The following is an 11,420-nucleotide window of genomic DNA, read 5'->3' on the forward strand; positions in this document are numbered from 1 at the left end:
GCACTGATTGGTTATTTACCGTTGAAGGAAATCCGGTTTATTGGAAAAAGGGGGAAAAATAACACCGTCGAAAGCTGCGAACTCCTACCTTTTAGTTCATAATTTCCCGAGGCGTTAAAGACCGTAAATACTCCACGTTTATTTTACATTGCTTGTGAGTGAAATTTGTCACCGGCTGGGATTAACCGGTAACATTTCAGGTGTATTCTTGTTTCCCCGCCCAATCCGGAAAACTCAGCCGAGTCGTTGTTATTTTTATTTTGTAAGGTGACGTGGAGTCGGAGCTCTTCTTCTTCTTCCACACTGGCCCATGTGTGAATAAAAGTACTCAGTGTACCCGGATATGAAGGTAGTGATATTACGTTTACACAAAGTATCAAGAATTTCCAAGATGCTCGGCTGTAAGGCTGAATCTTCACACTGAGCTCCAGTGTAGCGGAGAAGAGAGCAGCCTACTGGGGCCTGAAGTCCAAGGAAGCCGGCGGACAGACAGATTTTGTTGGATCTGGAGCATCGGGACTGACGACGGAGAGAACGGTAGATCGACTGTGTTGATTTCGTTGTTGTAGTCTTTTTTTAGCGAGCATGTGCTTATTTGGAGTAAAACAGTGTTGATGTGGATGAATCGCTTGCCTTACTTAATTTAAGGAGGCCCCCTTTGATTATAAGCATACTGCTGTCCACAGAAACAGGACAGAGCTTGTAGTGTTGCGACCTTGCTCTTACTGCTTATTACAGTTCTTGTATATACTATTACTTATCTCACTGTGTGAGTCATTTCTGCCTGTTTCTGCCTGTTTGCTGCTATTATTCATTCAACTGATTTAACTCTTTTGGCTTGAGTCTTTCTAAATACTTTATGGGCTTCTTATGTAGTCCTGTAATTAGTAAAAAGTTCAGATGTGCATAGAGCTGTGACGCTACTCTGTAGTTCGTCACAGGGGACGATCAAAAAGTGATCTGGCTTATGTCAAAGGCATTGCAACTTTACCACTCAGACCAAATTTGCTTTGCTGTGAAATTCAACACTAATGCCACATCAGCAATAACTTTAGGTCGCCCTTCTGAAGTTCTCCTTCTATCACTTGCATAAAAAATGTGAGGATTGTGATTTTTCAGGAAATGTGGTTGATAGGGAACACATTTGTGTGCTTTTTAGAGTATGCAAATGAAAGGGGAGGTGTGGCATTGTATCATAATGCGTCACCATTCCAACACAAACTTAATACATGTTCATATGCAAGTTAAGCATACCATGGACACTAATGTTTGTCTAATATACTTTGAAATTGAAAGCAACTCTGAAACTCTGCACCTGGATGAAAACTGAAGCTCTGAGCAATGTTACTTATTTTTTGCTCTTGTAAACTCCAACATACAGAAATTGACGGTGCTTATTTGATTCCAAACCCTCTTTTGGGCTGATGAAACTGATGAAATGCATTGCAATTCACTGTGGTTACACAGCATCTGTGTTTGAGCCAGTTTCATCATTTTCTGCTGTGTTTGTTGAAGCATCGCAGGAATGACGTTGCATAAAATTGTGCAGTTCTACCTCTCTGCGTTAAGATAATTACGTGTCACATTTGAAGTGCACAAAAGTGAGAGACAGGCTAGCTTAAAATGAACCTGAACTGATAAGCTGTCATGTTTTCAACAGGGGCCATGTGTCGTGGAACAGGAGGCACGTCAGGTGGCTGTCAGAGGATGATGGTGCTGCACTCTGTCTTGATCCTGTTCTTGTTCTTAGGCTGGGCCCTTGGTTACAAGATTGGAGACAATGTGACTCTTTATGTCAACAAAGTGGGCCCTTATCATAACCCCCAGGAGACATATCACTATTACACATTGCCTGTTTGCAGGCCGGAGAAGGTCAGTGTTAGTTCTGTGTCACTGCGTGGTGTTGGTCTGTTGTAACAAAACAGAGGAACTGGAGACATGTAGATGAGAGTGTAATGATAATATCTAAATCTCAGGGCTTACATCTCCAGTTCCTGTGAACATATTTTTATCTCAGAGTCCAAAGAAAAGACTTTACTATGTTATATTTTATCCCATATCTGTTTGTTTCTACGTGAGGATGTGATATTGAGGTGAAGTGTTACTCCCAACCAAAAAATCTGGAAACACGTATTAATTCATGTTGAGTAAAGAAGTGTCTTTTTATAGAAAGATCATGGCATTTTCTTGTAAAAATGTGATAAAAAATGACATCTTGAACCATAAGAGTAATAATAATAATTTTGTGTAACTGATTTGCTGTTAGGAATTCACACATTCCACCAAAACACAAGCTTTTTCTTTAAGTTGATAGTTTATTTAATGGCTCACAGGTTTAAGGGAAAAGTCATTATTGGAAGTTTGATTGTGTTGGTAGCAGTTTAGCCTGCATTTTCAAAGGCAGGAGTAACATTGTATTGATTTTTATTTAGCTGGCAGTTTTAAAATAACTGCTCTCAGAATTATGATTAACTAATCTGGCACTTTTTTTAAACATCCTGTATATTAAATGCTAATACTTCTTTCATCAGGTGCATCATAAATCTCTGAGCCTGGGAGAAGTGCTGGATGGTGACAGAATGGCTGAGTCTTTATATAACATCCGCTTCAAAAAGAATGTGGAGAAAACAATTCTCTGTCAGCTCACTCTTTCAGAAAAACAGGTATTTACATGAGTAAATTTGTAATAGTTAACATGCTTAACATCAGAAAACTGGTTGGTAATAAACTGCAAACACTGAAAGCTTTGACCAGCACCGCTTACAAATGAAACAAAAATGCTATTCTACTCCTCAACTCGAGTTTCCCATACAGAAAACTGAAAAAGGTGACCTCTAGCGGCAACATGGGGTATTAACCCAAAAATGGCCCCTACAACCAAGGTATGCAAAAGAGCATCTCTGGACATATAAAATGACAGTAGAGTGGATGGGCTACAGCACCTGTCAGGACAGCAGAGGCTACAGTTCACACAGGCTCACCAAAGACTGGAGAAATGTTTCCTGGTCTGATGAGTCAGAACTGGCTGACCACCTCCGTGTACCATCTTCTGCTTCAAGGAGGTTAACAAACCATGTCACAAAGCTTAAATAAACATCGCACTGACTGTGCTCAAAATCTCTGAAGAATGTTTCCTGGACCTTGTTTAATGGAAATCAAGGCAATTCTCAAATTGGCCAGAAATTATGTGCAAACGGATTTCCTTTTTAGATCTGCTGGTCTGTAGCAGTTATTTTTTCTTTTCATGGATAAGATAATAAAACTAAAACTTTTGGGTTTTTTTTGCATTTTATGGAAGTCTTTCATCCTTTGTTACCTTGGATACATGTATCCGTATCAGGATCGAATCCCTCTTGATATTTGCTGTTACAAATGTACTTTGTTGTATGCTGAACCTTGGAGTCTGTAAAATAGCAGTTTCACATAATAAACATCTGTACAACTTTTGCACAGTTGTTTCATTATGTGAGGCCACAACCTTGTTCTAATAAAAAAAAAAGGGACAATACATATTAATGAATATTTTAACAAATGTAAATGTGCTAGATTATAGCCCTTGGCTAATTTCCATCTGTAGACTCTCTGCCAGGTTGATGTTACATACAAGTTAATAGCAACATACAGAGACACTATTTCTAGACCATGTATATCGACAAGGACAAAAAACAGTGATCCCATCATATTAGAACAAATAATGACAACAACTACTGCTTAAAATATGTCATCTGTTAACTGTTGGTGCTTGTTTTTTTTCCTTGGTAGGTGGACGATCTTCGTGAGGCCATTGAGGAGCTGTACTACTTTGAATTTGTCCTGGACGATATTCCAATTTGGGGTTTTGTAGGATACATAGAGGAGAGTGGTTTCCTGCCTCACAGCCACAAGGTAGAAACTATAGAAATGTTTTATGGATATGCTAAGCTTTTGGTAAACCAAACTAAGCATCATTCCTCTTACTTCTAAACTCCTCCTGCCTCTTTTCTGTTCTATCAGGTGGGTTTGTGGACTCACCTGGATTTCAACATTGAGTACAATGGCGACTATGTGATCTTCGCCAATGTCTCAGTAAAAGACGTTAAGCCTGTTCCATTAGAGGAGGGGGCAGGTGCAGCAGTGGGGGGTGTCGGAGTAGGCGGAGGCAGCCTGACTGTGACCCATACCTACAGCGTGCACTGGTTTGAATCATCTCTGCCCTATTCCCGGAGAGCCGAGCGTCTCAGAGACTACTCGTTCTTCCCCAAAACACTGGAGATCCACTGGCTGTCCATCATTAACTCACTGGTGCTGGTGGTGCTGCTTCTTGGCTTCGTCATCATCATTCTCATGAGAGTCCTTAAGAATGACTTTGCTAGGTGAGTAAGTGACGCAAAGACAGTGAATAATGCATTGCTTGAATATAAAAGACAAAACAAAATGTCAGGTCTCTTTGTGCCTTTAATGTGGTTTAATAATGGGTTGGCTGAGCACAGGAGGTTGGAGGTGCAGTTCCCAGCTGCTTCAGTCTGCCTGCCAAAGAACCCTTGGGCACAATACTGTAGGAGGCCAAAGTGGACCAAGAAAGTATCTCCCACAGCATTACACCACCACTACCAGCCTGATTTGTTGATATAAGGCATGCTTTCACGTTGTTAACACCAAAATCAAAAGGCCAGACAGTTTTTCTAGTCTTCTCATATCAGACTTTGGTAAGCTGATTGAGATTGTAGCCCCAGTTTCCTGTTCTTGGCTGACAGGAGTAGCACAAGTGAGTTCTGCTGCTTTACGCCCATCTGCTTCAAGGTTGGACATGTTTTTTATTCAGATGCTCTTCTACGTTGGTCGTGACGAATGGTTATTTGAGATACTGTTGCCTTCCTGCCAGCTCAAAGCAAAGCAATGAGCAACTTACTGGATATTCTCTTTTTCAGACCATTTTCTGTAAAACCAGGAGATGTGTGTGCAGGAAAATCTGAGATTTTCCTTTTCTTTATTTTATATCCTTTTATCTGTCGAACACTTTAAGGGCTTTTGTTGTCTTTTCTGTCTCCAAGCTCTCATTTTACTATGTTTAAATAAAAGCTTTAATTTGAAGTTTAGTCCTTAATATAGTTTCTTTTTGGCCTAAATGTGCAAAATTGTATGCAATTCCTGGACCTCTATTACCTGCAAGACCTGTAAATATAGCAGAGACTTTTCTTGCTCTCGTTTTGGTTCTCCCAGTCATAAAAATACTTTGCTTTCACCTTCAGGTACAATGTGGAAGAGGAGGGTGGCTGCGATGATCTGGACCAAGGAGACAATGGTTGGAAAATCATCCATACTGATGTATTTAGGTTTCCTCCTTTCAAAAGCTTGCTCTGTGCTGTGCTGGGAGTTGGGGCTCAGTTCCTTACCCTTGCCACAGGTGAGTATTGACTCTCAAATTCACAAACACAATGAAACACTGGCCTGTTAAATCCCAGTGAGGTGTCTTGTTTTTTTGTTCCCTTTGAAATGGAGCATTCTGGTTTTCTGAGCACTTCTATCCCATAACAACAGTCTTTGTCCCAAGCATTAGAGTAAAAGGGAAAACCTGAAACTTGTATATACATAAAGGGCATGTGATAATCACCTAAATATGTCCTTTGTTTGCTTTAGCGATAATCCTTATGGCATTGCTGGGAATGTTCAATGTGCACCGCCATGGCGCCATCAATTCAGCATCCATCGTCCTGTATGCTCTGACCAGCTGTGTGTCAGGCTACGTCTCGTGCAGTTTCTACACACAGATCAACGGCCAGCGCTGGGTGTGGAACATCATCCTCACATCATCTCTCTTCTCCGGTAAGTGAAAATGGAAGCGACCCGGCATTTAAAAGCACATGTTCACGTGTCAGTTTCTCATCAAAGGCTGTGCGGTTGTTGTGCGTGTTTTTTGGCCTCCTGGATAAAGAAGGACGAGTTAGTGAAATTAGCATAACGTCAGGTGTGTACTTGCAGCTCTAAACATAATCTACAGCATTTTCCTGAAACCATTTTTCAAATTAATTGTGAATTTATTCATGAATATATTCAGATAGCAGATTGGATTGTTTGTATTTCTGATGTTTAAAGCAATTTATGATTTCATTTCCTTTCCTCAAAAAAACCTCTAAGAAAGCTGGGGGTGTTAATAAAATCCTACATTATTGGCATTCATGTTTCTTTACTAGAAAACGTAGTTCATTATATTTAACTAAAGTCATAACATCCACAGCGTATCTTTTATCAAGTAGCAACACTTTTGAAATACGAAACAGTTATCTGCCGCACTCAAACCTCATGTTGACCATTTACAAAGGAGCTGGCAGGTTAAAGACTTAATGTCTGATTTAGTTAGATAATGAGATATTTCCATTCTCATATCTGCACTTGGATGTGGTCAGTTTCCATGTGCATTTTGCAAAATTGTTTTAAACAATCAATATAATTGATTTTGATAGTATTTTGCGGGATGACTTGATGGTGAAGGTATAAACCATGTGGGTACAGATGGTCTCACCAGCTGATCTCTGGTTTGTTTCCCAGTTGGGCTTTGTGCTGAATGCCATTAACCTACTCTTTGTCACAGTTTTTCACAACTATGTTAAATATAAGCTTAAAAACCCTCAAAGTAAATAAAAGGTACTTAGTTGTAATAGTTGAATGTACAATCCACCCAGTAAATTATTTATTCATGAATCTGTGTTCACTTTGCAGTAGAGCTGGGCGATATAAGATTTTTTCATTTCAGGCGATAACGATATATATCACGATATAAGCCAAATAACTATATTTTTAACGGCACATTTAACTATAAGATTTAAATGTGCCGTTGCTCACAAGTAAAATGTTAAATAATCAGCAGCTTGTTTTGATTTAAATATTTATTTCCCGTAATAAGTTCAACAGGGTAGATGTACTTAAGGAACATGAGACTTTTTCAGATAAATAAAGGCAAATATTGCAAACTACACAAAAGGTAGCCGCTAAAGCGTTTAAGTTTCAAAATAGAACAAACTAAACAGACTACTAAATTGTCAATTCCACTTAGAAACAAAATATTAATTCTAAAAATAAATCTTAGTTTGTTTTACAGAAGAACAAACAAAATTGACTAACTTTTGTCAATATCAAATAAACTGAGAACTAAAAGGAAATTCTCAATCTCTCCTTGTTGTATAGCTTAGCTTTTCAAACAGTTTTAACAGTTACTTTAGTCTGACAAAAGCCGAATGACGAATTAGCGCTTCCAGTCAGAGATTGAGCATGCGCCGGTTTATTGTATTTCCAGACTTGCTTTCGGCACAATTTACAGTGGGCGCTACTCTGTTTTTTGTCAGACTTGAAATAGCCGAAATACTTTCACACTACGGAACTTCTATGGCTCTTCCGTTCGACAATCTCTCCGGCATTGGAACCATCATCTGTTTTCTCTTTGGTAATCTTCGGTCACACTCTCGGTTGATTTTTCTCTAGTCGGCACACTCATTTCCTTCATTACCTGGGCAGCCCGGCTGGCTGCTTCCCAAACAAATACACGTGTGCGGCTTGGCACTTGTGCTGTACGTAACAAGTCACGTGACGTGACGCTGCTGCTGTGATTGGTTCGGCTCTGCGCTACTTAATTTGGATTGGCTGTTCTTCTTTTTTTTAATTCTTTTTAAGAGGACAAGAGCGGTGAGGCCTATTGCAATAGTTAAATTTTTCTATCGAGAAAAAGTTATTTCGCAATACATATCGTTATCGTTCTATCGCCCAGCTCTACTTTGCAGTATTTTTTTCACGTTCCTTATGGCATAATGCTTTCTAGCAACCCTCAAAGGAAACATTACATGGATTATTAGATGCTTCTCTTTTATTAACTTGATTATTCATCCCTCCAGCTCCACTGTTCTTCACGTGGAGTGTAGTGAACTCTGTCCACTGGTGGAGCGGCTCTACTCAGGCTCTGCCGGCCACCACCGTGCTCCTGCTGCTGGGCGCTTGGTTGCTGGTGGGCTTCCCGCTAACAATCATTGGTGGCATTGTGGGAAAGAACCGAGCTGGCAGCTTCCAGGCACCGTGCCGCACCCGTAACATCCCCAGACAGATCCCGACTCAGCCCTGGTACAAACATACGATTGTGCACATGGCCATCGGCGGCTTCCTTCCCTTCAGGTGAGCTGACCTCAGGTGTTTAGATAAGGGGAGATTTGTAGAAGTGTAGTCATAGATCAGAGATTAGAAAAGGTGACAATAAAACACTTTATGGTTTTACTCACAAGTAATTAACATCAGACTTGTGAACTATTAAAGGGAAACCCATCATCCAGAGCCCTAGGAAGATAATAGGCAGTTATTGCAAAAGTGAATTTTTTTGTTTATTTGTTTTTTTAATTGTCATCTCATTTGCATTCACATGTTTTATAGATCACTGCTCACTATTCACTAATGTTTCCTGTAATTAAAACTAAACAGGAAAATATCCAGGAACTGTTGCACTTCACTCTTTTTTTCTTTCTTTTTTTTAATGCACCATTTACATAAGTATACATTGAAGCTGAATTTAGATTGATTGACTTCCGTAAAATAAACTATTAGAATTACTCCCTCTCATTTTTGGATTTTTAACTCTGTTTTCCATCCAATCTTTCCCTAAGTGCCATCTCAGTGGAGCTGTACTACATCTTTGCCACTGTTTGGGGAAGAGAGCACTACACGCTGTACGGTATCCTGCTGTGTGTCTTCGCCATTCTCCTGTCTGTGGGCGCCTGCATTTCTGTGGCACTGACCTACTTCCTGCTGTCTGGCGAAGACTACCAATGGTGGTGGAGGAGTGTGCTGAGCACGGGATCCACCGGCATCTTCATCTTTGTCTACTCTGTTTTCTACTATAGGAACCGGTCCTCTATGAGCGGCCTGGTGCAAAGCACTGAGTTCTTTGGGTACTCCCTGCTCACAGCGATGGTCTTCTCCCTGATGCTGGGCAGCGTGTCCTTCTGGTCCTCATTGGCATTTATTCGCTACATCTATCGTAGCCTCAAGATGGACTAGAAATTCAATTTGAAACACGCAACTTAAAACAGACATTTCCACTTAGCACACAAAGACAATCTTCATTCTCCTCTTTTGCTTTTTCACTCATACACACCTGTTGCATTAAAGTGAGGAGAAACAGGGGCCTTTTCCTTGATTTAAAAGGGGTTAATAGTTAAACTTGGACAGCGTGCTGGATTGGTGAAAGCTCAGATGAGTTTGGGGCTGGAATCGCATAGATTTATGATAAAAGGGGATATTTCAACACAAAGGGATGATTGCTTCCCATCAGGGATAAATAGGTAAATTGTTGGATTTGCTACGTGAGTGAATGGATTTTTTCAGACTGCAGCATCTGATTCCCGCTTCATGGTCCATCACAGTTATGCTGGAGCTATATGTCCTAAATTTCCCACAATATACTTTACCTACTGAGACCAGCAGAATGGTACTGTAGTTTTGGCTTATTGTGCAAGAGCTATTAATAAACGCATTGTTTTGCACTGGCCTGTTTGAGCTCCACATGGCCTTGCAGCGGATAAAAAGAATGATGCCTTTTAGATTGAAGTTGGTGGTGAAGGGGGCAATATTGTAACTGTATTCTGTGGTCTCCATTGACTGTGATTTTGGTTCTGATGTAAATATAGTCTTTACAGTAAAACTCTTTTTAATACAATAGTGCCAGTGTTCTGGATTTTTCCCTCTTCAGTCTTGTTTTGTCACAACTGTTGAGTAGAACTTTCTTCATACTCACACCAGATCCTAAGAAATGCTATATAACCTCAAAATCTATAGTGCTAATCTAATTTCTTTTTAGAAAAATGTGAAATGGTTGCAGCAATGTTTTGAAAAGTGCAAACGTACATGGAACTGAGCCATCTTCTAATTTCTTTAAGAAGTCTTCAGGAATAGTTCTCCAGGCTTCTCAAACGACATTCAAAGCTCTTTCTTGGATTTTGGTTGCCTTGTGTTCAGTTTTCTGTCAAGATGATGCTACACTCCTTCATGTTCAGGTCTGTACTCTGGAGAGGCCAATCCATAACTCATTATTCCATTTTATCACAACTGTTTCCTAAAGACTTTTTGTACTGTAAGAGGCCTACGTTAAAAGAGAAAAACCCCAATAATCAGACAAGCACCTATGAGCAAGTACTTGGTGACTGCGGGAAGAGCAAAACTATTCTTTAAGAGGACGAAATGTTTGGCAGAACTAGATTCAGAGAGGGGTAACCATCTGCCGTAAGTGGTTTAGCTTAGAGGAGGATGACGGGACAGAAGACACATGGTGAGTGAAGAAGAAACACTCATCACAAGAAGCTAGGCTAATTGCAGGATCAATCCTACCTTGGGATTGAGGCCTGATTATCATTATCACCTGATTTAGCCCTAACTATATGCTTTATCAAAAAGGAACATGTTTAGTCCCATATTAAGAGTAGAGAGAGTGTCTGTCTCCCAAACATAACTGGGAGCTGGTTACAAAGAAGAGGGGCATGCAAGCTGAAGACTGCCTCCCATTCTACTTTTAAATTTCCTAGTAAGTACACAAGTAAGCCAGGAGTCTGAGAGCGAAGTGCTCTAATAGGGTGAGATGGTACTAGTTTAAGATAAGACTGGGCCTGAATAATCAAGGTTTCTGTTTCTAAGCTTTCTAGGGAGTACAATAACAATAACCTAAGATTTATCTGAATTTAGAAGCAGGAAATTACAGGTAATCCAGGTCTTTAAGACACACAGGTTAACTAAGGGGAGTGTATCAGCTAGCTTTTTGCTTTGTCTAACTCAAAGCAAAAAGCTAGCTGAAAATAACACTGAAAATAAACCATTTCCCTGCAGATGATAGCCGTTATACAACCGGAGCGGCTTTACTGTGGTGGCATGGAGTGACTGTGTCGTTTACTAAAATAAGCTAGCATTAATTATAGCCTTACTACAGTTAATGTAATTATATATTATATAAATTTTAAAACTGAATATATTGCATGCTCTTTACCCGCCAAAGACAAACACACAGAACATCGAAACCTCTTTTTATAGAGTTAGAGAAGTATATTTTAATGGAGAACATTTGTACTTTTACTTCAGTAAACATTTATTTTTACAGAAAGTACACACACTGTAGTGTTAATTCTTTTAAGATTAATTTTTTATTCATTGTCAGCACAAAGCAAAAACACAGAATGACAAACATTTAAAAATAATTACACACATTTGCAATCACAGATATGGGGAGGACAGAGAGAGGAAAAAAGACAAATATTTACCAACTATTCAACCACAGATTTAAAAAAGAAGAGACAAAAGTGAACTCCTTTGTGCTCACTTCCTAATTACCTGAAGGCATCATAAAGACAACCGGCCCCTCGCAGTTGGGACAAATCATCTGGCAAATAAATAAGCAAGGGAGATCAAACATTGAGGAACAA

General features: G+C 39.7%; 1 protein-coding gene across 2 annotated transcripts; it reads left to right on the forward strand.

The window, feature by feature from the left end:
- Positions 1-25: 25 nt before the first annotated feature.
- tm9sf1 (transmembrane 9 superfamily member 1) lies at positions 26-9,670 on the forward strand. Of its 2 annotated transcripts, XM_084939014.1 has the most exons (10): positions 26-154; positions 268-537; positions 1,661-1,872; positions 2,532-2,663; positions 3,763-3,885; positions 3,994-4,352; positions 5,229-5,383; positions 5,617-5,802; positions 7,863-8,136; positions 8,619-9,670. In XM_084939014.1, exons 3-10 carry the CDS (start codon positions 1,666-1,668, stop codon positions 9,010-9,012), a joined length of 1,830 nt encoding a protein of 609 aa, XP_084795140.1. In that variant the 5' UTR covers positions 26-154; positions 268-537; positions 1,661-1,665; the 3' UTR covers positions 9,013-9,670. The 2 variants fall into 2 exon arrangements, with proteins under 2 accessions (XP_084795140.1, XP_084795139.1); XM_084939013.1 differs by having other exon boundaries at positions 26-537.
- Positions 9,671-11,420: the final 1,750 nt, after the last annotated feature.

The sequence above is a fragment of the Perissodus microlepis genome, chromosome 9, assembly GCF_051167445.1.
Source record: "Perissodus microlepis isolate ML-2025 ecotype Zambia chromosome 9, ASM5116744v1, whole genome shotgun sequence".
Lineage (NCBI taxonomy): Eukaryota > Metazoa > Chordata > Actinopteri > Cichliformes > Cichlidae > Perissodus > Perissodus microlepis.

Coding starts and splice junctions, on each gene's coding strand:
- tm9sf1 (XM_084939013.1), top strand. CDS start 1,666: ATGTGTCGTGGAACAGGAGGCACGTCAGGTGGCTGTCAGAGGATGATG. Junction 1,873..2,531: donor CTGTTTGCAGGCCGGAGAAG/GTCAGTGTTAGT, acceptor TTCTTTCATCAG/GTGCATCATAAATCTCTGAG. Junction 5,384..5,616: donor GTTCCTTACCCTTGCCACAG/GTGAGTATTGAC, acceptor TGTTTGCTTTAG/CGATAATCCTTATGGCATTG.